The sequence below is a fragment of the Chenopodium quinoa genome, unplaced genomic scaffold, assembly GCF_001683475.1.
Source record: "Chenopodium quinoa cultivar QQ74 unplaced genomic scaffold, ASM168347v1, whole genome shotgun sequence".
NCBI classification, from domain to species: Eukaryota; Viridiplantae; Streptophyta; class Magnoliopsida; order Caryophyllales; family Amaranthaceae; genus Chenopodium; species Chenopodium quinoa.
Window position 1 is genome coordinate 5,360,361 of NW_018743175.1, and position 26,541 is coordinate 5,386,901.

General features: G+C 38.3%; 5 protein-coding genes across 5 annotated transcripts; 1 reads left to right on the forward strand and 4 right to left on the reverse strand.

Moving 5' to 3' along the window:
• Positions 1-479: 479 nt before the first annotated feature.
• On the forward strand, positions 480-4,028 carry LOC110732717 (primary amine oxidase-like). Its single transcript, XM_021912706.1, has 5 exons — positions 480-1,189; positions 1,675-2,363; positions 2,617-2,730; positions 2,939-3,486; positions 3,615-4,028. The coding sequence occupies exons 1-5, from the start codon at positions 589-591 to the stop codon at positions 3,826-3,828; spliced, it is 2,166 nt and encodes a 721-aa protein (XP_021768398.1). The 5' UTR covers positions 480-588; the 3' UTR covers positions 3,829-4,028.
• A 1,475-nt stretch (positions 4,029-5,503) lies between these two features.
• Positions 5,504-7,051, reverse strand: LOC110732722 (berbamunine synthase-like). Its single transcript, XM_021912710.1, has 2 exons — positions 6,918-7,051; positions 5,504-6,830 (listed from the first exon to the last, which is right to left on the reverse strand). Exon 2 carries the CDS (start codon positions 6,793-6,795, stop codon positions 6,202-6,204), a length of 594 nt encoding a protein of 197 aa, XP_021768402.1. The 5' UTR covers positions 6,796-6,830; positions 6,918-7,051; the 3' UTR covers positions 5,504-6,201.
• Positions 7,052-15,208: 8,157 nt separating this feature from the next.
• Positions 15,209-18,430, reverse strand: LOC110732207 (cytochrome P450 76C2-like). The gene is made up of 5 exons (XM_021912125.1): positions 18,230-18,430; positions 17,778-18,098; positions 17,439-17,685; positions 17,072-17,275; positions 15,209-15,273 (listed from the first exon to the last, which is right to left on the reverse strand). Exons 1-5 carry the CDS (start codon positions 18,428-18,430, stop codon positions 15,209-15,211), a joined length of 1,038 nt encoding a protein of 345 aa, XP_021767817.1.
• Positions 16,786-23,284, reverse strand: LOC110732719 (flavonoid 3'-monooxygenase-like). The gene is made up of 4 exons (XM_021912708.1): positions 21,645-23,284; positions 20,574-21,504; positions 17,778-18,571; positions 16,786-17,685 (listed from the first exon to the last, which is right to left on the reverse strand). The coding sequence occupies exons 1-2, from the start codon at positions 22,584-22,586 to the stop codon at positions 20,860-20,862; spliced, it is 1,587 nt and encodes a 528-aa protein (XP_021768400.1). The 5' UTR covers positions 22,587-23,284; the 3' UTR covers positions 16,786-17,685; positions 17,778-18,571; positions 20,574-20,859.
• A 102-nt stretch (positions 23,285-23,386) lies between these two features.
• LOC110732720 (cytochrome P450 76C2-like) lies at positions 23,387-26,367 on the reverse strand. The gene is made up of 2 exons (XM_021912709.1): positions 24,638-26,367; positions 23,387-24,161 (listed from the first exon to the last, which is right to left on the reverse strand). Exons 1-2 carry the CDS (start codon positions 25,556-25,558, stop codon positions 23,538-23,540), a joined length of 1,545 nt encoding a protein of 514 aa, XP_021768401.1. The 5' UTR covers positions 25,559-26,367; the 3' UTR covers positions 23,387-23,537.
• Positions 26,368-26,541: the final 174 nt, after the last annotated feature.

The following is a 26,541-nucleotide window of genomic DNA, read 5'->3' on the forward strand; positions in this document are numbered from 1 at the left end:
TTAGATTATCATTTACTACTTCTGTTACTTTTTAGCTGTAACAAAGGAATTTTTTATGTCTCACAAATATAAAAAATACCTTTTATTGCATCTGAAAAGTAATGAAGGTAGTGTATTACTTCGTAATAATATCCTATGTGAAATATATAATACGAGCATGATCATTCAAAGGTGTACAACAGTAATTAGCATACGTAACGAAGGTAATCTATCTACGTATATAATTTGGTTCGTGTTACTTGTATAACTTTGATGATTATATAACCTAAGATTATTTCATTAGACTAGTAATCCATCTATTGGATTAACACTTCTGACGTCCCACATCACAACAAAGGAATCTTTTGGAATCCAAATATTTCCTCCCTACTTTATCTTCAATCATAGAGTACGAACAATGAATTATATTTTTATTTTATTATTTGTATTTTTATAATGTCGTTATTTTGAATCTTAGTGGTATCTTACGGCAACTAATAGATTTTTTCTTAAACAAGTGTCCTTCCTTACTACATCTATATATCATTCTTACTACTACACTTTTCACCCACTTCACTCTCTGTCCTACTCAAATAACACCTAAAAACTATGGAAGGAAAAAAGTTCCTACGTTTGCTTTCACTTCTACTTGTAACTTTCATTCTTTTTATCTTCATATTCATTAGAAATTCCGACCTTCCTTCGTCTAAGAACTTCCATTATGTTAACAAGGCGGCGGCTGAACTCGAGCTTCAGCCACCGCCACGTAAGCTCACTCGCCATGTCCATGTGTCGGACATGGCACGACATCCCCTGGACCCACTTACGGTCCAGGAGATGAACCGTGTCCGGTCCATTGTCATCTCACATGTGCTCTTTAAGGCAGCTAAGTGCTACGCACTTCACTCAGTTGTCTTAGAGGAGCCACCGAAGCCACTTGTCATCAGATGGAAGGAAGGGGATCCACTTCCACCTAGGAAGGCTTCTGTTATAGCACGTGTGGATGGAGGGACACACATGATGAGTGTTGACTTGGGTTCGGGTCGGGTTGAGTTTGTTGATGTTGGTCAAGTGTCTGGCTACCCGACTATGACTATTGAAGATATGAATACGGCGACGTTTACACCGTTCGGGAGTAAAGAGTTTAATCAGACGGTGGTGGCGCGTGGGGTTGATCTGAAGGACTTGGCTTGCTTGCCCATTTCTACTGGTATTGTCCTCCTTAACTCTTACTGTAATAGACTCTTATGATAGTCTTCAATTTTCTTTAACAGTTTATAGTACAAGTTTTTTTAGTCAACTTTATAGAATAGAGTATCTATGAGTTATTGTGCATAGTTTAACTAAACTCCATATCTTAAACCTTATTTATGTACAAGTAAATGACAAAAACAATCGTACTTTAGATGAAAGGGAATTCATTTAACTAATGACAAAGTACTCATAAAATGGGATAAATGTTGCTCTGTACATATACTCTTTATGACTCCTTATGTATCTAAAATGACAGAGCGAGTATATGATAAGGTGCCCATGATATCCGTAGTACTAGCTAGACATCGAATTGCAACATGTACTAGCTAGCTTTATTGAATGCATTTAAATTTAATTTGATTCAATTAGCTTTGTTTGAATGCATTTGATTTGGAATGATTTTAATCTTTCTTCTCATAGAATAATAATAATGATGTGCAGGATGGTATGGTAAAAAAGAAGAAAAGAGGAGGTTGATTAAGATACAATGCTATTCCATGGAAGAGACTACTAATTTCTATATGAGGCCCATAGAAGGGCTTACTGTAATTGTTGATATGGACTCTAATCAAGTGTTGGAAATTTCTGATAATGGAAGTGACATACCCATTCCTCAAGCAACCAACACAGAGTACCGCTTTTCGGCCCAAAAAAACATCCACCATAAAATCAAGCCTATCAACCCAATATCCATTGAGCAGCCCAAAGGCCCAAGCTTCACTGTAGAGAATGGACACATAATCAAATGGGCTAATTGGGAATTTCACCTGAAACCCGACCCAAGAGCTGGGGTGATTGTATCACGGGCCATGTTCCGGGACCCGGATACAGGGGAGCTAAGAAATGTCATGTACAAAGGGATGACTTCAGAGTTGTTTGTTCCTTACATGGATCCAAGTGATGCATGGTATTTTAAGACTTATATGGATGCAGGTGAATACGGGTTTGGGTTAACGGCGATGCCTCTTGACCCGCTCAATGATTGTCCGAGGAATGCATACTATATGGATGGTGTGTTTGCTGCTGGTGATGGAAGGCCATATGTCAGATCAAATATGGTTTGTGTGTTTGAGAGTTATGCTGGTGATATTGGGTGGCGTCATTCTGAAAGTCCAATTACAGGCATGGAGGTAACTTTCATGTTAAAAACAAAAATTAAGGCTATGTTTGGCCACACACTTCGAGTACCTTAAATGATGAAATGCTGAAAATTTTGATAGATTGAACTGTTGAAGCTGTACCAGTGAAACATATTGCTTATTTTGTGTCTTTAAAGTCTAAGTTGTTATGTACTCATAGTAAGTAAATCTTTATATCTTGTGGCCTTAAACTTGAAGAACACATTGTTATTCTTACGTTGTTTGCTTACATGATTTCATGCAGATCTGTGAGGCAAGGCCAAAGGTGACTTTAGTTGTTCGAATGGCAGCATCAGTAGCAAACTATGATTATATTGTGGACTGGGAATTTCAAAATGATGGACTTGTCAATATTAAGGTTTGTATTTTTGCATCTTATAGCATGCCTGCATTCTTTCTGTTCAGACAGTTGTCACGTTAGTACAGTTGTCACGTTAGTAGTTTAACTTACACATCAATATTCGGAGCGTATACTAATTTAAGATTAATCAAAGTACTAGCAAGTTATGATAGAAATGATTGGGTTGAAGTTATCATTTTTAGTATGATGCAATTGTTTATTGCAGGTAGGATTAAGTGGCATATTGATGGTGAAAGGTACACCATACACGAACTTGGATCAAGTCTCGAATCAAGAAGGCCTCTATGGGACCTTATTATCTGAAAATGTCATTGGTGTTATCCATGACCATTACATCACATTCTATCTTGACATGGATGTAGATGGATCGGATAATTCGTTTGTAAAAGTGAACTTACAGAGGCAACAAACCTCCCCTGAGGAGTCACCTAGGAAGAGCTACTTGAAAGCCACAAGGAGTATTGCCAAGACTGAGAAAGATGCACAAATCAAGCTCAAGCTTTATGACCCATCTGAATTTCATGTGGTTAATCCAAGTAAAAAGACCCGAGTAGGGAACCCTGTTGGGTATAAAGTAGTCCCTGCTGGCACCGCGGCTAGCCTACTTGATCTTGACGATCCACCCCAAAGGAGAGGAGCATTTACCAACAACCAAATATGGGTCACTCCATATAACAGAAGCGAAGAGTGGGCTGGCGGGTTGTTTGTTTACCAAAGCCATGGCGAAGACACCCTTGCTACCTGGTCTGAAAGGTAATAATCTGTCAGCCTTTGTGTTTCCTCAATACTTGAAAAATCGATAAAAATGGAGTAAATGTGCAAGTTTATGTGCAATTTACTATTTTTGAGATGCTTAAAAAGGATGGCATCTTGTTTTGCAGGGATAGAGAAATAGAGAACAAGGATATTGTGGTGTGGTACACCTTAGGATTCCATCACATACCGTGTCAAGAAGACTTCCCAATCATGCCAACAGTCTCATCAAGCTTTTCTTTGAAGCCTGTTAATTTTTTTGAAAGAAATCCCATCCTTGGAATCCCGCCGAACTTTGAAAAGGATCTCCCAGTTTGCCAAGCAACTTCTTCAACTTCTTGAAAGGCCATAATTCCTGAGCTTGTATGTTATATGTTGTATAATCGTGCAACGTGTAAAATAAGCTTCCCTTTGGTCTTTTGGTATGTTTATCTATTCCTTTTTGTTCCAACATTAAGCTAAGCATCTCAATGTGCAAGTTCAGATACAAGTTTATTATCTTTACATCAGATTGAGAAATGCATTACCAGTGCTCAATTTCACAAACACAAATGATTAGATTAACCTTAAACTACCGGTGTTTAAATAGATCTTTGAAAATGAGAGGCCAAAATTTTTATGATGTTTGTCAGTCATCTGAAGCACTGTATTTAGTTCCTGAACAATACAGAAAGCCACCGGAAGAACACACTATATTTATGATGAATTTTGTTATGCTGCTATAGAAAATATTGTAAAACACAGCCCTGCAGACAGGAGTTTGTAGGCGGTTGATTCTGAATAGTGAGGCATACAAGGCAGGTCAAATGAAAATCTACGTTAAATTTCAATTATCCTAGGTACTCATACTCAGGTACTTGTGCCGGAGAGATTTTTGTTCAAAGTGTAAGTCTAATGAATTGTTTTCGTAACTTAGGTCCAAAATGTAGTGTTACATCTGACACGAGTTTTTAAGCAGTAGAACAAGATTTTACAGGAAAAATATATGGTGAGGAAGAGTACAACCATTCAATGTCAAAAGGGAATCCAAATTTATCATCACATTTAACAAGACACTCATACATCTTTTTCTACATTGATTGTTGGCTCTATGTGCAGTAAAGTTCGATCATCAATTATGACCACAATATTTTAACAGTAGTTTGTCACCTCTGTTAACAATATCAGGCAGGAAAAAAATAATGTCCAGCAGGAAAAACACAAATAAACCAGACTCAAATAACAGGGCAAGCTGAAGGCAAATGACAAGGAAAGACAGTGACTTACAAAACAATTTAGTTCTCGTGTATAAGAAGCCACACATTTAGTTATGAAAGAAACATTCAGATTTCATTGCCTTCTTACTGTATCTGAGACATTGGTTTCTGCTAACATTACATATATGAAAGAGTCTTGAGTAAGCACGCCAGTCTCGTATAAACTTATTCAGTAAAACATTAAAAATGATTGAGCCTAATTAGAAAGCAAGTAACCTTTTTTTAAAGGGAAAAGAGTAAATACAATATAACAATCAAATCACTGTAAAACTGTCTGTTATTTTCAGGCTAAATGATGCACACACTCTGATTCAAGTGAAAAAAGAAACTACAGTACAACCATCAAATTACCTTCAGAATTATTCATTATTATATAAGGCTTTGTTCTAAGCTATGCTTTGTAGTTTCTTCAAAATGCTAATCTTTAAAAGAATAAAGCTCCAAGCTAGAGAGTCTGGGGATTGGGATAGCAAACAATGGTTTCGCTTTTTTCGCAACAAGTCCAAACTTTCAGACGTATCAACATCCACTGAGCCATCAGACGTGTCTCCGTAATAGTCATTGAAAGCTCTAGAAATGGTCCACCAACATATCATATGTGGTGGGTAATGCTTGAAGATACTATAAGTTGCTGAGAAATGATATAAAGCCAGATATTCTATATTCTCAACATGTAAGGAGTTCTGGATTTACGGCTGCATGCGGCTCGTATAGGCACTAGCCTAAGGAAAAATCGTTACCAGATGTTATTGGGTGGATTATATGATCTGATCTCAACCAGAAAACAAAATAATACATGAAATAAGTATGAATCATAAACTAATAATACCCCTTCTTCAATCCAGAGCTAGCATGTACCGAAAAAGAATTTCCAGCTCAAAGTTAATAGTCTGCTTTTGTCTACTGATACAGGATGGAAGGAGTATTACTGCTGTCATATAGATGCAGCATTTTTTTTCTTCTTTTTTTTTTTTTTTCTTTCAAGTATGCTTAGCTAATCAAAATCAGGCCTCAATGTGTTCCATCCTATGAAAGTAAACAGAGAATTACCTTCTCTATTGACAGGACTGCATTAGATAAATAAAAATATAGCAGAAAACGTTGTAGTTTAACAGATTATTGTCAGAAACAGACGCCCAAGATTAGATCACAAATAACAGTTCTTTTTTCTATCTTGATTGGAGAGTTCTAATATACTCTTACAGCTATCAAAAAATGCAAAGGAACCAAGTGAAAAAGGTGTGATAAAATTGAAGGTTCGGTGCTCATAATATGTATGTGCATTACTCTAAAACCATTTGCTATTGAGATACATGCTAAATGATGTGCAAACTTTGTTTCAAGCAGAAAAAAGCAACTATGATACAACTATCACATTACGACCAATTTATTCATTATTGCATGAAAATTCTACTTAGCTATACCTTATAGTTTCTTTTAGAAACTAATCTTCAAGTGATTAAAGCTCCAAGCTAGAGAGTCTAGGAGTTGGGACAACAAGCAAAGGCTTTGCTTTTTTCACGACGATTCCAAATCTTTCAGATGTATCAACATCCACTGAGCCATTAGGTAACTTCCACTGGAAAGCATGAAGCAGTGAAGCCAATACTAGCATCGCTGTCCTCTCTGCAAGTGAAACGCCAGCACACATTCTCCTTCCAGACCCAAATGGAAGATACTGAAAATAGTTGCCCAAGTAGTCCATTTTCTCAGCAGCAGACTCACTTAAAAATCGCTCAGGTTTAAACAGCAATAGATCTTCCCAAAAATGGGGACCCCTCTGAATAGAGTATACATGTAGGAAGACACGCACACCCTTTGGTATGCTATACTCTCCTATAGTAGAAGGCTCACTTGGACTATGAGGAACGAGGAGAGCGAGAGGTGGGTGCAAGCGAAGTGTCTCTTTCACAACTGCACTTAGATACTTCAACTTGGGCAAATGAACCTCTTCAACTGTACTATTTAATCCCACAATCTCAGTCAATTCTTCTTGGACTTTCCTCATTACTTCTGCATGTTGCAACACCTCTGCCATAGCCCACTCAACCATAGCAGCGGTTGTATCAGTTCCCCAATCAGAGTGTCCTAGAAAATAATAATGTAAAGATATATAAACATACAAAACAGGACGAGAAAATTTGAAAAAAATAAATTGCATGAGATGGTACATACCATAAGCATGGCCTTAACTTGAGGCAGGGTTAGTGATGTTGCAGGATGATCAAATTTGGTTAGCTGCAAGAGGTGCCCCAGGAAATCCTTCTGCTTATTAGTTTCTTCATTATTGTGATGATTTATGGCCGAATCAAATATAATTTCACAGTGACCAGAGATCATCTTCATTCTGCGCTCTATTTCCTGTAAATCAAACCAAGCAAGGAAAGGAAACATGTCTGAAATATTTGGTGCCCCCATGTGTTCCATTAGTTCAGTTATGAGATCTCGAAATTCAGCATTAACCTCACCCCCTTTCAGTGTATCGGCACACATCATGCTCATTAGTGAGTTGACAATGGCTATAAAAATTAATTCACCTACATCAACAACAAGACCAGCCTTTCTATAACTTTCATACATCATTTTCTCACATGCCGCAGAAAATACTTCTGCATATTTGGATTTCCAGTACTGTGATGATTTATGGCTGAATCAAGGATATCTTCAAGGCGGTGAGAGATCATTTTCATTTTACGCTCTACCCCCTGTATATGCTCTACCCCCTGTATATCAAACCATGCCAGCAAAGGAAAAAAGTCTGAGATGTTTAATGCCCCTAAGAGTTCCACATCTTCATCTATGACAGCTCGAAATTCAGCTTTAATCACAGAACCATGCTCTCCATTCAATATATCCCCAGAAGGGTAAACAAAGCTAATTCGCCTATATCAACCAGCTGACCAGCTTTACTATAGATCAATTTTTTCACCTGCTGCTTCCTGAGATGATAACTAGCATCAAGACTAGCACGACTCATCATTTGACTGACGAAATCTTCCTCATCTTTCTCCATTCAAATCCATATTCTGAGAACCCAATATCCATCGTGTAAGGATTAAAGTGTTCAACTAACTTGCAATCAACCCACAATAGCAATGAACAAACAAGCATAACAATCAAGAACAACTTTGAAGGAATTAAAGCAAGTAAAAGGAAGACAATGTTACCGTGGGAAAACCCGAGAACCGGGAGAAAAAACCCACCCTTGCACTATGGAGTAATATTGATGATGAATGAACTCAAGAATTACAAGCATGAATTGTATAGAATTCAAATGCTCCTCACAAACCCTCTCAAAACCTCTCTATGTGTTTAAATGTTTGTGAATAATCAACAAAGAGGCTTAGAAAAGGTATATATAGTCTAGGTAGAAAATACAATCCAACGGCTAAGATTAAAGCAAATCGCACAAGCCGAAAACGAAGCGACGAAATAGGGAGCAGGGAGGTTCGGCCGAACCTACCCAGAGTTCGGTCGAACCTGGGGTGGTTCGGTCGAACCTCCTTGGGTTTGGTCACTCCTCCTCTAGAAATGTAAACTGGTGCACCTACTGACTTAAAACCGGGTTCGACCGAACTTTTCACAAGTTTGGTCGAACCTTAACAATAAGGCAGCTTCTATGCAATCTCCTTATGTCTCTATGTATTTATCTATCTCCACACTAATCCTAACAATCTCCCACTTGGAGATAGGATCAAACATGCACCATAGACTACCACATACACACTCCTTCCTCAAGAACACTTAATACATTCATCAAAACAATTTCACCATAGCACAACACTCCTTCAAATTAATGATGGAGTCCAATTGAGGTCCTACACAACCTCAATTTGTCACTAGAAACAGCTTTAGTGAGCATATCCGCCGGATTCTTTGAACCGGCAATCTTCCTCAAACACATCGTGCCATCCTTCACCAAACTCCTAGTATAGTGATAACGCCTCTTGATGTGTTTAGTGCGATAATGAAACATAGGATTCTTAGCCAATTGAACCGCACTTTGGCTATCACTATACAACGCACAAACATCTTGTTTCATGCCCATTTCTTCAAGGAAACCCTTCAACCATTCCATCTCCTTTCCCGCTTCCGACATAGCCACATACTCGGCTTCCGTCGTAGACATAGAGACACACTTTTGGAGCTTGCTCATCCAACTAATGGCCGTACCACCAATAGTATACACATACCCCGAAGTTCTTTTGCTTGAATCATAACATCCTCCAAAATTGGCATCAACAAAACCTTCCAAAACAACTCCATTTCTCCTAAAGCAAAGAGCCATACTTGAAGTACCCAACAAATACCTCAATAGCCACTTCACGGCTTCCCAATGTCTCTCACCCGGATTTGACATGAACCTACTCACAACTCCCACTGCGTGAGCAATGTCGGGCCTCGTGCAAATCATAGCATACATCATGCTACCAACGGCCGAAGCATAAGGAACAATGGCCATTTTGTCCTTCTCTTCCCTTGTCTTTGGGCAATCCTCCTTAGTCAACTTGAGCTCACTTGAAAGAGGTGAGCTTCGAGGCTTTGCATCAATCATGTTAAATCTTTTAAGCACCTTCTTGACATACTCCTCTTTAGATAACTTCAACACACCCGTTGAGCTATCCCTAGAAATTCTCATGCCAAGTATTTGCTTGGCCTCACCCAAGTCTTTCATCTCAAATCTTCTTGACAACTTCTTTTTCAAGTCATTGACAATTTCCATACTAGTTCCCGCAATCAACATATCATCAACATACAAAAGCAAGTAGATATAGCCATTGTCATACCTTTGAAAGTAGCAACAATGGTCACCTTCCGCTCTCACGAAACCATCGCCTAGCATGAAATTGTCAAACTTCTTGTACCATTGTCTAGGAGCTTGTTTCAACCCATATAGACTCCGTTTAAGCTTGCACACCAAGTTCTCTTGACCCGGAACTTGAAACCCTTCCGGTTGCTTCATGTAGATTTCCTCCTCCAAATCACCGTGTAAAAACGCGGTTTTTACATCCATTTGCTCAAGAAATAAGTCCTCCGAAACCACTATAGCCAACAAGATCCTTATAGCGGTTAGCTTCACAACCGGAGCAAAGATCTCATGATAATCAATGCCCTCCTTTTGTGAAAAACCTTTCACCACAAGTCTTGCCTTGTACCGAATTGTACCATCCGGTTCTTCTTTCTTTCGAAAGATCCACTTGCACAAAAGTGCTCTCTTGCCCTTAGGCAACTCAACCAGCACCCAAGTGTTGTTTTTCTCCAATGAAGACATCTCATCTTCCATTGCTTGCTCCCACTTCAATGATTCACCCATGCCCATTGCCTCTTTATAACATTCCGGCTCACCGGAATCCGTCAACAACAAATAATGCAAGGATAGAGAATATCGGTGTGGTGGCTTGATTGTTCTTGATGATCTCCTCACCGTTGGTGGTGTAGATGGCTCTCCATGAACCACAACGGGCTCAGCCATAACTACTCGCTCATCCGTTTCCAAGTGATCATCATCATCCGAATCACTTGAATCCGAATCCACCGGAACATGAGCACCATGTTGAGGAGATGCTTGTTGAATTTGCACCTCAACTTCTACCTGTTCAACTTCCTTATCACTTCTAACCTTACCATCTAGCTCAACAAATTCCCGCTCATCTTCAATTGATTCTTTCTCAACGGATTTCCCACCAAAGTTGTCTTTGTACAAAGAGCTCTCATCAAAAGTGATGTCACAATGCCTAACAATCTTTCGATTCTTAGGATCCCACAATCTATAACCATATTTCTCACATCCATACCCGATGAAGTAACATTTGATGGCTTTTGGGTCTAGCTTGTCTCTCTTTTCGGATTGCAAATAGGCCACACAACCAAAGGTCTTCAAGTGAGTGTAGGACACCTCCTTACCACTCCACTCCTCCTCCGGTATCTTGAATTCCAAAGGTACCGAAGGTCCACGGTTTATCAAGTAAGCCGCAGTACTAACGGCATCCGCCCAAAAACACTTTGGGAGGCCCGCAAACAACCTCATACACCTTTCCCTCTGCAGTAAAGTCCTATTCATCCGCTCCGCTACCCCGTTTTGGCGAGGTTTACCGGGAATGGTCCTCTCCAAAACAATGCCATGCTCCTTACAAATGTTTTTGTAAGCTTCCAACTCATACTCTCCTCCATTGTCGGACTTGATTGCCTTAATCTTCTTGCCCGAAACATTTTCAACCTCCGTCTTCCAAGTCTTGAACTTCTCATTCACTTCCGACTTGTGCTTCATGAAATATACCCATACTTTCCGGGTTGAATCATCAATGAAAGTGACAAAATAGTGAGAATCACCAAGGGACTTGATGGGGTATGGGCCCCAAACATCCGTGTGCACAAGTTCTAGCTTCTCCTTCTTTAAGGACCGTTTGGTTTTTGTGAAAGACACCTTCTTTTGTTTCCCAAAAACACATGTCTCACAAAATTTCATGTCGATTGATTTCAACCCCGACAACTTACCCTTTGAAGCTAGAAATTTCATCCCTTTCTCACTCATGTGACCAAGCCGAGTATGCCAAAGCTTAGTCTCATCATTTGCGGTTGTAGCAATCATGCTTTTACACCCTAAGGTAGTGTACAATGTGCCGGTCTTCGTGCCCCGAGCCACCACCATAGCTCCCTTTGACACCTTCCAAGTACCTTCACCAAACATGGTTCTAAAACCGCTTGAGTCTAGTTGACCCAGCGAAATCAAATTTTTCCTTAGCTTAGGTATGTACCTAACATCTTCAAGCTTCCATGAGCTCCCACTTGAAGTCTTGATCATAACATCTCCCTTCCCCACAATATCCAAAGGTTCATCATCCGCAAGGTACACCTTTCCAAACTTGCCACTCTTGAAGTTTTGGAAAATCTCCTTACATGGAGAAGAATGAAATGAAGCTCCCGAATCAAGGATCCAAGACTCAATGGGACTATCAACACTCAAGATCAATGCATCACCGATTTCATCGCTTGATGCCAAGCTAACCGATGAACTAGCATCATCGTGGTTCTTGTGGTTTGAACCACCCTTCTTCTTGGGATTAGGACATTCCCTCTTAGTATGCCCTTTCACACCACAACCCCAACACACAATGTTCACCTTCCCTTTCGACTTACTCCTCCCTCTAGACTTTGATCTTCCTCTTTGAGCACCTCTTTGTTGTCTTCCACGTCCCCTACCTTCACTAGAATAAGCACCACCCGATGACTCACCCGAGTTCTTCCTTCTCAAGCTCTCACTCAAGATTAAGTCCCTCACATCATCACACTTCAACTTCGACTTTCCGGAAGAGTTGCTAATGGCGGCTACAACGGTATCCCAACTTCTAGGCAACGATGACAACAAGATCAAGGCCCTCACTTCATCATCAAACTTAATCTCAACCGAAGCTAGTTGAGAGATTATTGAATTGAATTCATTTATATGTTCGGGGGCGGAACCACTATCATTCATCTCAATTTCAAACAAACGACGCATCAAGAACACCTTGTTCATAGCCGATGGCTTCTCATACATATTGGACAATGCTTTGATCACACCAACCGTCGTTGTCACATCTTTGACATTGTAAGCAACACTCTTAGCCAATGTCAATCTAATCACTCCAAGGGCTTGTCTATCCAATACTTTCCACTCCTCTTCCTTCATACCCGATGGTTTACTAGTAAGGGGCAAATATAGGTTCTTTTGATACAAATAGTCCTCTATTTGCATCTTCCAAAACCCAAAATCCTTCCCATCAAACTTCTCAATTCTCAACTTGCCTTCTTCCATTGCAAATCAAACACACAAAGTTCACAATAGGTTTTCAACAACAAAGAATGCAACTTGACACCCAAGACTCAAACTTTGAACACCTAAAGTTCCAAACTTTGAAACTCAATCACAATTTCAAGTTTAACACAAACCCTAAATCATCAAAACACCAAAGATTCAACCTTGGCTCTGGTACCAATTGTAAGGATTAAAGTGTTCAACTAACTTGCAATCAACCCACAATAGCAATGAACAAACAAGCATAACAATCAAGAACAACTTTGAAGGAATTAAAGCAAGTAAAAGGAAGACAATGTTACCGTGGGAAAACCCGAGAACCGGGAGAAAAAACCCACCCTTGCACTATGGAGTAATATTGATGATGAATGAACTCAAGAATTACAAGCATGAATTGTATAGAATTCAAATGCTCCTCACAAACCCTCTCAAAACCTCTCTATGTGTTTAAATGTTTGTGAATAATCAACAAAGAGGCTTAGAAAAGGTATATATAGTCTAGGTAGAAAATACAATCCAACGGCTAAGATTAAAGCAAATCGCACAAGCCGAAAACGAAGCGACGAAATAGGGAGCAGGGAGGTTCGGCCGAACCTACCCAGAGTTCGGTCGAACCTGGGGTGGTTCGGTCGAACCTCCTTGGGTTTGGTCACTCCTCCTCTAGAAATGTAAACTGGTGCACCTACTGACTTAAAACCGGGTTCGACCGAACTTTTCACAAGTTTGGTCGAACCTTAACAATAAGGCAGCTTCTATGCAATCTCCTTATGTCTCCATGTATTTATCTATCTCCACACTAATCCTAACACATCGTCCCAAAAAAACACTCCTTGCAGCAATAGTGGGATCTCCCCAATTAGCAAAAATGACATCCTGGTCCCTGACCACCTCTTTTACTACAGATGGGGAGGTTACCACGATGAATGCTTAAGTTCCAAGCTTGACTTTGAAGATTGGACCATACAAACTGGCCAAATAATTAAAGCTGTGGTGGAGATTGGAGCCCAGAAAGGGGAGATATCCAACAAAAGGTAAGCCATAAGGTCCAGGAGGTAAAGGAGGCTTCTTGTTTCGCTTCTTGGCATTGAAAACAAACCAAAATATAATCAATAAGGGGACTAGGATGGTCAAGATATTTCGGGAAGTTTCATCAGCTTTATTGCTCGTGCTCCACCACCATGACCACACACTGGTTCCATCCTGTGACATGTTAGTATATGGAAATGAAGGTATAGAATTGCATAGGTAGGCTCGTCAAGCTAAAGGTATATATGGCCGTACAGAAAAATTAATGAAGCAGTTCCGAAATGAAACAAATGACAGAATGCTTATCCTCTAAGAATGCAGAAAGGCTTAACAAAATATGTAGCTTTCACTGCAAGATCTACAAAGGGTCCTCCAATATCTCATATGTGGTGCTCAGAACCTCAAAATTTTCCTGAAGATATTATAACTACACATGACAAATATGATAGAGGTAATTGGCTAACTTGCAGCAGGAAGTCTCAACAAAACAAGTAATTGTCATTGAAAGCTTTAGAAAGGGACAACATTTCATATGTGGTGGTTAATGCTTGAAGATATTATGTTTTTAAGAAATGATATAACGCATCTATTCTAGGCTTGCAACACATAAGAAGTTTCTGGATTAAAGGCCCCATGAGGCTTGTACAGGCACTAGCCTAAGGAAAAGTCGTTAGAAAATGTTATAGGGTAGATTAAGTGATCCAATCTCAAACAGAAAACAAAGTAAAACATGAGACTAAGTACGAATTACGAACTTATACCCCCTTCTTCCACCATGGTTAGCACGCACTGAAAAAGGATTTCGCAGCTCGAAGTTAACAGTCTACTTATTTGTACTTAGTACCTCAAAAATCCTGAAAATGCTTTGTAATCAGGACCTCAAAAATTCCTGAAGAATGCTTTGTAATCAGGAACTCAAAAATTCCTGAAATGATACACGACAAAGATGAGACTGCAGCCGCCATCAGGAAGTCTCAACAAAATAAGTACTTCGTATTAGTCAATGAAAGCTCTAATAAGGGTCCACCAACATTTCACATGTGGTGGTTAATACTTGAAAAAAAATGATATTATGCCATATATTCTAGGTTTGCAACATATAAGTTCTGGATTTACAGCCGCAGCATTAGGTTCACGCAGACTCTAGCCTTAAGGAGAGATCATTACCAAATTTGCTGCAAAGATGTTTATTTAGTGTACATTTCATTTACTGTGTAAAGGAAGCTAACATTTTTAAAGAAAAAGAACAAAAATATTCACAGCAACTAGTAGATTGTGGTGGGAAGAAAACAATCCTTGAAACAGCCACAAAAAACAAACTTCATCTAGGAAGATCCTAGTCATGGAGGAGGGTAATGACAAAAAGATAACGTAACAGAGTAAACAAGCCGCAACAAATAGATTTTGGGGGGGGGGGGATATATTGGCAGCAAGAATGCAATTTTCTTATAAGGCAAACAGAAAGCAGAATTAAGCCTCATCTTGCAAGACATTAATCATATATCTTTGCTAAGTCAGGTTTTTTTTCTTTTTTTTTTTTTTTCCTTTGAGACAATGCTAAGTCAGTTCACTTAGTACCACATCACATCTCTTTCTAGATTGCCCTTATTACAGCTTGAAAAAGGCTCATACAATATAAAGAAACTCAATCACCAGACCGACCAGATAAGTAATGGTGTTCAGCGTTCTCTAATAGATTGCCAAACAGAACTAATATGGTTAACAAAGGCAGATAAATGATAATCACACAATACAATAAACCTGTAAAGTCTATATAATTGGCTTAGATGCCACCACACTTTTAACATTGAAGAAATACGCAGCAAGCATGATGAGTTATCAAACCTGAAACAAGTGCTGGAATGAAACTCCGTAATAAGCTAACGCTAAAGTATAAGATATTATAAGTTATAACTACACATGACAAATTTGATAGAAATCACTGTCTAACTGAAGGAAGTCTCAACGAAACAAATTATTGTCATGGAAAGCTCTAGAAAGGGTCTACCAACATATCATATGTTGTGGTTAATGCTTGAAGACACTATGTTGCTGAGAAATGAGTTAAGCCAGATATTCTAGGTTTGCAACACATAAGAAGTTTGATAGAATTTGGGCACACGCGGAAGTTTAATGGACCCGATATCATATAACAATTTTATGATTTCATAAATTTCATCATAAATTGTACAAACATGTTTGTGAGAGTTCATGTCTCTCACTCTCTTGATAGAACCCTTAATTTCTATCAACCATTGGCGGAGTTCATGATTAGCTCACTTCTTACTCATGCACACATAAAATATTTAGGCCTTGTTTGGTTGACATGGAAAAAAAATTCCCATAGGAAATTGCATTTCATGGGAAGTTATTTCCCTATTGATTGGTTGGCAATGTGGGAATTTAGAAATCCCATGAATCTTGATTGACCTAGGGGGCTAGGTAATTTACTTTCCTCGTTTTGTGGGAAGTTGAAATTCCCATGAATTTCCATTTCTTTCATTTTTGCTTTTGTGTCAACCAAACAATTCCTCAATTTATCAAATTCCATGAATTTCCACTTCCCCCATTTTATGTTGTCAACCAAACAAGGCCTTATAGTGGTGTTTTCCCACTTTCTAGATTTTCTACACTTATCTCATATTACATGTATCTAGATTTTTCTATATCACTCATCTTAGATATTTCTAAACCTCTCTTGATTTTCCTACTTCATTCTAGATTTTTCTAATCTACACACTAGATTTTTCATACCACGTCTAGATTTTTCTAGATTAATCTCTAACAAAGTTCTGGATTTACGGCAGCATGAGGCTCGTACAGGTACCAGTCTAAGTACGATTAAATGGTCGATTCTCAATCAGAAAACAAACTAAAACATGAAATTAAGTATGAATTATAAACTGAGTTGCAATGTTACATATGAAAGAGGTAACTTGATCAGAAACAATGATATGTATAAACTCCACTACAAATGCACTTGTTAAGAAAAATAGAGTGAGCATCTGTGATGTTAAAATAATTCAATAAAGCTAGCGATCTAAAATACAAGCCGTTTCAGGTAGAGCAAAAGATCATATTGATCATTAATCATGACCACAAGATTAAAAAAAAAAATTATCACTTACTGAAGTTTCAGGTAGTACAAAAGAACATCTAATTAATTTGCAGGCAAAACACAACTAATCCAAACAACAGACTCAATTATCAGGGCAAGCTGAATTAGATATATGAAAAAGTGAGTCTTGATGAGATATGTGAATCTCATAGCTAAAATATAGTCTCACCTTGATAATAAGGCTTTTGATATTAATATCTGTGGACAATGAAAATGGAACTACATTTCCGGTTCAAGAAAGAAAAGAAACTACAATATAGCCATCAAATTACTCACATAATAATTCATTACTGCATAAGATTTTCTTCATCTTATAATTTTAAGGAAAAAAATAGCTAAGCCTTGTAGTTTCTTTAAAAATGCAAATCTTTATATGAATAAAGCTCCAACCTGGAGAGACTGGGACAGCAAACAAAGGTTTTGCTTTCTTCACGACGATTCCAAATCTTTCAGATGTATCAACCTCCACAGAACCATTCGGTAAATTCCAATGGAAAGAATGCAGTAGTGAAGCTAATACAAGCATTGAATTCCTCTCTGCAAGTGAAATACCAGGACAAATTCTCCTTCCAGAACCAAATGGAATTGAAGATACTGAAAATGATTGCCCAAGTAGTCAATTTTCTCAGCAATACCCCCACTTAAAAACCTGTCCGGTTGAAACAGTAATGGATCTTCCCAAAGTTGTGGATCTCTCTGTATAGCATATACATTCAGAAAGACACGAGCATCCTTTGGTATGGCATATCCCCTATACTAGAAGCCTTGATCGGACAATGAGGAAAAAGAAGAGGAATAGATGGGTGCAAACGAAGTGTCTCTTTCACAACTGCCTTTAGATACTTCAACTTGGGCAAATGAACCTCTTCAACTATATTGTTTAATCCCACAATCTCAGTCAATTCTTCTTGAACTTTCCTCATTACTTGTGGATGTTGCAACATCTCCGCCACAACCCACTCAACCGTAGTAGCTGTTGTATCTGTTCCCCCAATCACAGCATCCTATAATGTAACGCAAAGATAAATAAATATGTAAAAATTTCGTATATAAGAAAATTAAAAATAATAAAAGGAGTCTTGCAGATGACATATACCATTAGTAAGGCCTTAACTTGAGGCAAGGTTAGAGAAGTTGCTGGATTTTCAAACTTGGTAAGATGCAAGAGGTGACCAAGGAAACCCTTCTGCTTATTATTTTCTCCTGAGTTGTGATTATTTATGGCTGAATCAAGTATATTCTCACAGCGACGAGTAATTATCTTCATTCTGCGCTCTATCCCTTGTAAGTCATATCTAGCAAGCAAAGGAAAAAGGTCTGAAGTATTTGGTGCCCCTAGGTGTTCCATTTGTTCAGTTCTGAGAGCTCGAAATTCAGCATTAACAGTATTACTCTTGCCCCCTTTCAGTGTATCACCCTATATCATGCTCATTACTGAGCTGACAATGGTTATAAAAGTTAATTTACCTACATTAACAAGATGACCAGCCTTACTATAAGTTTCATCCCATGCCGCTTCCTAAGATGATAACTAGCATTGAGGCAAACATTATTCATCATCTCACTGACAAAAACCTTCCTCATCTTTCGCAATTCATGCCCGTAATTGGAGAAAGAAATATCCATTGTCCCGAACAAAAAGCTCCTTACAGCAACAGTGGGATTTCCCCGATTAGCAAAAATGACATCTTGATCCCTTACCACCTCTTTTACTAGAGAAGGTGAGGTGATCACAATGCAGTCTTTCATTCCAAGCTAGACTTTAAAGATAGGACCATATATACTGGCTAAGTTTTTGAAGCTTTGGTGGAGATTCGAGTCCAGAAAAGGCAAATATCCGACTAAAGGCAAGCCATGCGGTCCAGGAGGCACCAGAAGTTTCTCCTTATCCTGCCAAATATTAGAGAAAATGAACCAAAAAAAAAAAGAACAAAGGGATTAAGATGATAAAGATATTTCCAAAAGTTTCATCAATTTTATTATTGCTAGTACTCCACCACCATGACAACAGACTGATTGCTGTCTGCGACATGTTAGTATGTGAATTTGAAAAAGATAAATTCGTAGATAGGTCTCACTAAGCTTAAGTTATATATGGGAGTGTGCCACTGTCCTCAATACCTCAAAAAAAATCATGAAAATGTTTCAATTGTTGCTCATTATTGATATCAGACATAACTTGATTGGCCTACTTACGGTTTGATTATTTGGCATGAAGCCTAATGAAAAATAATATTGGCCCTTGTCTTTTCAATAATCCTAAAAAAAAACCAACTTTTAGTGAAGTTTCCCAACATCTCATGTGTGGAGATTAGCTTAAGACAAATATGCTTGACAAGATATAATGACGACGAATCATATTTTCTTTGGACAAGACTGAAGAAAAGTTTAAGGCTGTGTTCTTCAGCAGATAATTGAAATAAACAGAGGCCTAATTTCAGATCATAAAATATTTCAGAAAAAAAGATATTTTTAGTTTAATCGAAGTTGACAGTGTAACAAAAGGAAAACATGAACTAAGTTGCATAGGAAAGAAATAACCTTGATAATAAACAACGATAACCTCCACTGCCATGCATTTGCAGAGATAATAAATAGGATAACGTCTTTGATAGTCTTTGTTAAAAACAGTTCAGTAAAGCTAGCATATAGTGCCACAGTTTATATAGCCTCCAATCTAAAATACAAGTCATGAAGCAATTATCCGAAATGAAGCAAATGACAAAGAATACCCGTCCTCTAGTAATGCAGGAAGGCTTAGCAAAATAAGCATTTTTCACTGCATGATCTAGAAAGGGTATCTCAAAGGTGGTGCTTATTGCTTAATGCTTGAAGTGTTGTGCTTAGGAAATTCTTTTGCCACATCTACTCTTAAGTCAGTTTTTTTTTAAACTTCAAAATCTAATGAAACAAACAAACTTCTGCATCAACATGCATGCTCTGAAGTAATTCACAGCCAGTTAACTCAGGTCATTTGATGTGCCAGTTTCTGAACTTTAGTATTTCACACAAGTAATCTTTAGGCGAAAATAAAACAGCAGCCATCCATACAGGATATGGTTTGTTCAGACCATGAGGTTTTATCCCGGATGAGAATACTTAGTTAACACTGATATCCAGTTTCTACCCAAGACAATGTTAATATGTGCTTTTTCACCCCCCCCCCCTTCCTCTCGTGTTATCATTCTTAATGCCAACTAACCAGAGTAACCAGGAAAAAGAGGGTAATTAGCAGCAAACATGTGTATTAAATGTACATTTCTTTTATTGTGAAAAGGTGTGAAATGGGATCTGACATTTTTCAAAAGAAAAAGAACAAAATTTCAGACAGCAACTGGTAGATTGTGGTGGGAACAAAACCCTTCTAATTAGGATAACATCCACAAAAAACAAACTTCATCTAGGAAGATCCAGGTCATGGAGGGCAATGACAAAAAGGATAATGTGACAGAGTAAACAAGCGACAACTAAAAGACTTTTGCGAGGAAAATATGTGAAGACAAAGAATATCTATTTATTAGGCAAAAGGAAAGCAAAATTAAACCAATTCTTGCAAGACACTAGTCATACATCTTTGTTATGTCAGTTAGCTTGAAATGCAGATAATATCATTTTAGGACCACAAGATCATATCTGTTTATAGGTTTCCCCGATTACAGCTTGACTGGCTCAGACACTGTCAAACAAAAAAGACTCAATCACCAGACTGACCAGATAATGATGCTCATACATGTATTATAATAGATTGCCAAACAAAATTACTATGATAACAAAGGTAGGTAATCACACAATCAATAGAGAATAGACCTCTAAAGTCTATATAATTGGCCTAGATGCCACCACACTTTTAACTTCGAAAGAGATATGCGGCAAGAAAGATGAGTTATCAAACCTGAAACAAGTGCCTTCTGCCGCTCTGAATTTTTAACCACAGTGTTCTATTGAGATAAAAGATTTGTCAGCCAAAGTAAATTTTCCTGTTAACAATATAAACAAATGAAAAATGTGGACACTTTGATATAAGCAAGAAAAGCAACTACAATATAATTACCATAGCACTTAATAAAATTATACGAAGTACATCATTGCAAGATATTCTTCTTCTAGATCTTATTCTCTCTTTATTTTCTTTATATTCTTAAAGTACAGGTAGCTAGGCCCTGTACTTTTGAAAATTTTCAGTTATTGTACGAATAGAGATCTAAGTTAGAAAGCCTAGGACTCGGTACAGCAAACAAAGGTTTTGATTTTTTCACAACAATTCCAAATTTCTCCGATAAATCAACCTCCACTGTGCCATTTGGTAACTTCCACTGGAAACCATGCAGCATAGAAGCCAAAACAAGCATTGTAGTCCTCTCTGCTAGTGGAATTCCGGGACACATTCTCCTTCCAGACCCAAACGGAAGATACTGAAAATGGTTGCCCAGGTAGTCTGTTTTCTCAGCAGCAGACCCACTTAAAAACCGCTCAGGCTTAAACAGTAATGGATCTTCCCAATTATGGGGATCTCTCTGAATAGTGTATAAGTTGAGGAAGACACGAGCACCCTTTGGTATGCTATACCCTCCTATAGTAGAAGGCTCACTTGGACAATGAGGAACGAGAAGAGGAATTGGTGGGTGCAAACGAAGTGACTCCTTTGCAACTGCATTCAGATACTTTAACTCAGGCAAATGAACCTCTTCAACTGTTTTGTTTAATCCCACAATCTCAGTTAGTTCTTCTTGGACTTTCCTCAGTACTTCTGGGTGTTGCAGTATTTCCGCCATAACCCACTCAACCATAGCCACTGTTGTATCAGTTCCCCCAACCACAACATCCTAAAAGATAAAACAATTTTGCAGATAAATATATAACTAAACAATAAACATACATTATGTGCACACACAAGCAACAGCATCCTAATTTATACCAAGTATATAATTGAGAAATCAGTAAGAAAAGGGCATATTACACTTACAATGAGCATGGCCTTAACTTGAGGCAAGGTTAGAGATCTTGCATGATCCTCACATTTGGTAAGCTGCATGAGATGCCCTAGGAAATCCTTCCTCTGAATACTTTCTCCAGCATTGTGATGATTAATGGCTTTATCATAAATCTCTTCATTCCGTTTTGAGATGATCCTCATTCTGCGCTGTATTCCCTGCAAATCAAACCTAGCAAGCAAAGGGAAAAAGTCTGAAATATTTGGTGCCCCTAGAAGTTTAAGTTGTTCATCTACAACAGCTCGAAATTCAGAGTCCATGACAGACCCCTCATCCCCTTTCAATGTATCCCCCCATACCATGTTCATAACAGAACCAACAAGGGTTAAAAATGCTAGGTCACCTATATTAACCAGCTGGCCAGCTTTTTCATAGGTTTCATTCATCATTTTCTTCACATGCTGTTTCCTTAGATAATAACTGGCATCAAGGCGAGCATTACTAAGCATCTCAGTGGCAAATATTTTTCTCATCTTTCTCCATTCAACACCATAATCGGAGAAGGCAATATCCAACGACCCAAACAAAAGACTTTTAGCAGCAATGAGGGGTGCTCGGTTAGCAAACACGACATCATGGTCCCTAACCACTTCCTTGACTAGAGACGGTGAGGAGACCACAATGCATTCTTCACTTCCAAGACGGAATCTGAAAATTGGACCATATAAACTGGCCATCTTTTTAAAGCAATGATGGAGATTGGAATCCAAAAAAGGGAGGTATCCCACTAAAGGCAGGCCACGCGGTCCAGGAGGCAAAGGAGGTTTCTCCTTGTTTTGCTTCCTGACAGCGAAAATGAACCAGAAAACAATAAACAAGGGAACAAAGATGGTCAAGATGTTTCGCGAAGTTTCATCAGCCTTATTACTGGTACTCCGCCACCATGACCACACACTAGTTGCTTCAGGCAACATACTAGTTTTTCTGAGAAGACTATGAAAAAAGACTGAACTGGTTAGGCTAGACTGAGTTAATGGTGACAGTGCATGTATTAGTGACAATAAATAGGCTGCAAAATAATAGTATCACAGATACATGGTGCTGATGTAATAGACAGAAATTACTCAAATAGCAAATAGGGTGCATACGATAGATCCAGTATCAAGACAAATGTCAAAATATCATCCACTGTAAGCTCAACAAGGGTCCACCACCGTCTCATATGTGGTGGTGAATGATTGAATTGTGTTCAGGTATGAAACTCTTAATTCACATAAATCTGATAATTACTTTCTTTCTTGCTCATTTACCATAATTTGCAAATAGAATTAAACACTATTCTGGTCTGGCATCAAAATTCAAGTAGATGTACCCCTGAAAGTATACTTGGAAAGGCAGTGATGAATTGCTACAAATTAAATAAAAATACTGGCTTTCAAGAAACAGATTTAGAGATAATTCATGGATGAAATATAATTAAATACTTAATATTTGGTACTTGGATATAAAGGTGGACAAATTTCTAAAATTCCAAGGTAAAGCATTTGCTTTTTTTTTTTTTTTTTTTTTTTTTTTTTTTTTGAAAAAGACTATAGAATCTTATTGGTCTGAGTATTAGCCATTCATCATTGTAATAAAAACGCTATTAATAGTATATAATAACTACCTTACAAAAATTGTCATAATGGAAAAGGCAAACATCTTGAATAGTCATAGAGAAAATACTTCATAAGAGCTAATGAAACACAATGCAGTAATTTATAAGAATGCAATGTAAAAAGTTTATAAACAGCTATTCCTCTTGTTTACACGAAAATTTTATGCATTAAGAATTTTTTTTATTGTGCATCAACAATTACATGATTAGAATATACCCTGAAATGCAAAGCAACATACAGAAGAGCAGAATAATGCATAGAGCTTACTTATTCATACAGAGATGGACTAGATAATCTACACTCAGGGATTGCTAAGAGAGGCTTTCTCAGGGACATGACGATCCCAAATTTCTCCTGAATATTCAGTTGTTCTCCCTCAGGCAGTTTCCAGTTAAAAGAATGTAGCATTGAGGCCAGTGAAAACAGCACCATCTTCTCAGCCATTCCTATCCCGGCGCAAATCCTTCTGCCTGAGCTAAAAGGTAAGAAATTGAAGTCGTCATTTCCACGGAAGTCAATTTTAGCACTTAAGAACCTTTCTGGGTCAAATTTTGATGGGTCAGTCCATATTGTAGGGTCTCGATGGATAGCCCATACATTGATGAAAACTCGGGAACCCTTGGGGATGGTATAGCCTCCAACAATGCAGGACTCACTCGGGGAATGAGGAACTAGCAAGGGAAGTACAGGGTGCAAACGGAGTGCTTCTTTCATGACAGCTTGCAGGTATGGTAGTTTATAGATGTGATGCTCCTCCACAATGCTGTCTCTTCCAACCACTGTGTCCAGCTCTTGCTGGATCTTTTTCAGCACCTCTGGTTTGTTCATTATTTCTGCCATTGCAAGTTCAACTGTGTTTGAAGTTGTGTCAGTTCCTCCCACCACCATATCCTGCTCATAAAAACACATTATAATAAATATTTATATAAACAGAATGAAATGTATTGTTTTATAATGGCGGAACAATAAAGAATAGATACTGGAGATGAGCAAGACTCTAAACAGGGGAGGACATATATTTCCACCAAAATTACTTGTCTTCAAATAGCAACTACAGAAACATTGTTGTGTTATTAAATACAGTAGCCTACAACTTTCAGAGTCAGACAACCATAATCAGGTTAAACTTCACTAATACCCAAATTTAAAGCGATTACATAAGAAGCTTAAGATAACTGAGGCCTACACAAGCTTCAGATTAAGTTCAGTCTAATTCATGTAGCCTAACCAAAGTTCAATCTGTATGATTCCTACTAAGAGTGTCAATCACAAGGCAAAATCATATCTTGAGGCATTAAATATGTAAAATTATCAGTTAAGATTTTCAATTGTAATCAAGAGTATTAAAGTACAGTAAAGAAGCATACCATGAGCAAAGATTTAACATGGGTCATGGAAAATGACACCTTACCATTGCCTTCACCCTCATAATCATCCTTCAATTGCAACAAAACCTCCAGAAAATCCTGTTCTTTCTTCCTCCCTTCATTTCCCTCCCTATTATTTCTCAGCCGTTGATCAATCACCTTCTCAAAAATTTCATCCAACCACTTAGCACACTTCCTCATATTTTTCTCTATACCCTGCAAATCAAACCGTGCCAAACTCGGAAAAAAGTCTGATATATTCGGTGCACCCAACAACCTTACAACCTTGGTCACCGCCACTCGAAACTCCGACTCAATCTTTTCTCTATCTTCAATCCCCATGGCACCTCCCCACAACATCCCTGTCACCACCCTGATCACCACCAAGAACACCTCCTCTCCCAGATTAACTGCCGTCTTTGTCCCCGCTTTCTCCGACAATCTCCAGATCATCTGCCGGGTTTCCTGCCAACGGATGCCATACAGAGCATCAAGTGTAGCAGCACCAAGCATCTCTCTCACAGTGACTTTACGCAGCAGCTGCCACGTGGGGCCGTAGGGGGACCACACAATATTGTGGCCACCATATGTGGCCAATTTCCCAGCAATGGGTATGTCACGGTTGGAAAAGATGATGTCATGATCTTTAAGCACCTCCTTAGCTAGAGCAGGAGAGGAGATGACAACACCAAGCTTGGTCCCAAGCCGGAGAGAGAATATTGGGCCGTGGGTTTGGGCCAAGGAAGCGAAGTAAGTGTGGAGTTCTGGGTCTAGTGAGAGGAGGTTCCCTAGTATGGGAAGGCCCAGTGGGCCTGGTGGGAGTGGTGGTTGGTGGTGGTTCTGTTTTCTGGTGAGGAGGAATATGGCCAAAAACACAGTGAGGAAGGTCAGTAGTGGAATTACCCAGGTTTCTGAAATCATGGTGACTTTTTTTTCCTCTTTTTGAGACAAGCTCTAAAATGGTTGGATAAACAATACAATAAAAACAGGCAAACAGCAGCTAATAAGTCTGAAAAAATAAACATATTACTCTGTCCACTTTCTTTTTGTAGACTTTAGTTTCAGAAAAAATTAAGTGAGTGTAAGAAAAATATAGGTGAAAGTGGAAGTGAGTAAAAATTGTGGGACAAAGGAAGTGTGGTTGAAAAATAGATTAAACCAGTAGCGGGTACATAAAAAATTATTAATGGGTACACAAAAAAAAACAGAGAGTATTTAATTAGATACTCTAGTGCACATCTCATTAAATGCACTAGCAGGCTAACAGCCAAATCTGTGCCTGACGTCTTAGGAGTTGAGTGGATGAATTTTATGCCTTAGTCAAAAAGTCAAGCAAATTGGACCTCAAATAAAATTTAAAATAGGCACCAAAATTTGGATAAGCAATCAAGCATAGATAACGAATATTTGGTGCCTGTTGATTCTGAACTAACCTCTAAATCTGCTGTCAAATTATTCATAATAGCCTTAGGTCAACTAATGGTCACATAGAAACCACCTCTTTGTTACTGTAGAGGTATGTATAATTTATTTATAAGATGTGTTGCAAATATATGAACTTGGTCACCCTTGTTGGCTCTATCCCATCTTAAGTTGGATTATGGTCAAATGTATAAAAAGTGATATAAGTCGAAACTTATGCTTTAGCAATTTTTTGAATTGCTATTTCATTAAGGGTTTAGTAATAATGATTCTCAGTGAGTCCATCAGAAAAGGAAAAAAAAAAAAAAAAAAAAAAAAAAAAAAAAAAAAAAAAAAAAGAGAGAACTTGAAGTTACCTCCCAAGGAGTTCAACTAGTCCCAGCCAGGTAAGCAGCAAATATATACTTGCTGAAACGCCCACCAACAGCAAGTTCCATATGTGGTAGTGGCTGCTTCACATCTTCCGCATCCGAAATCATGAA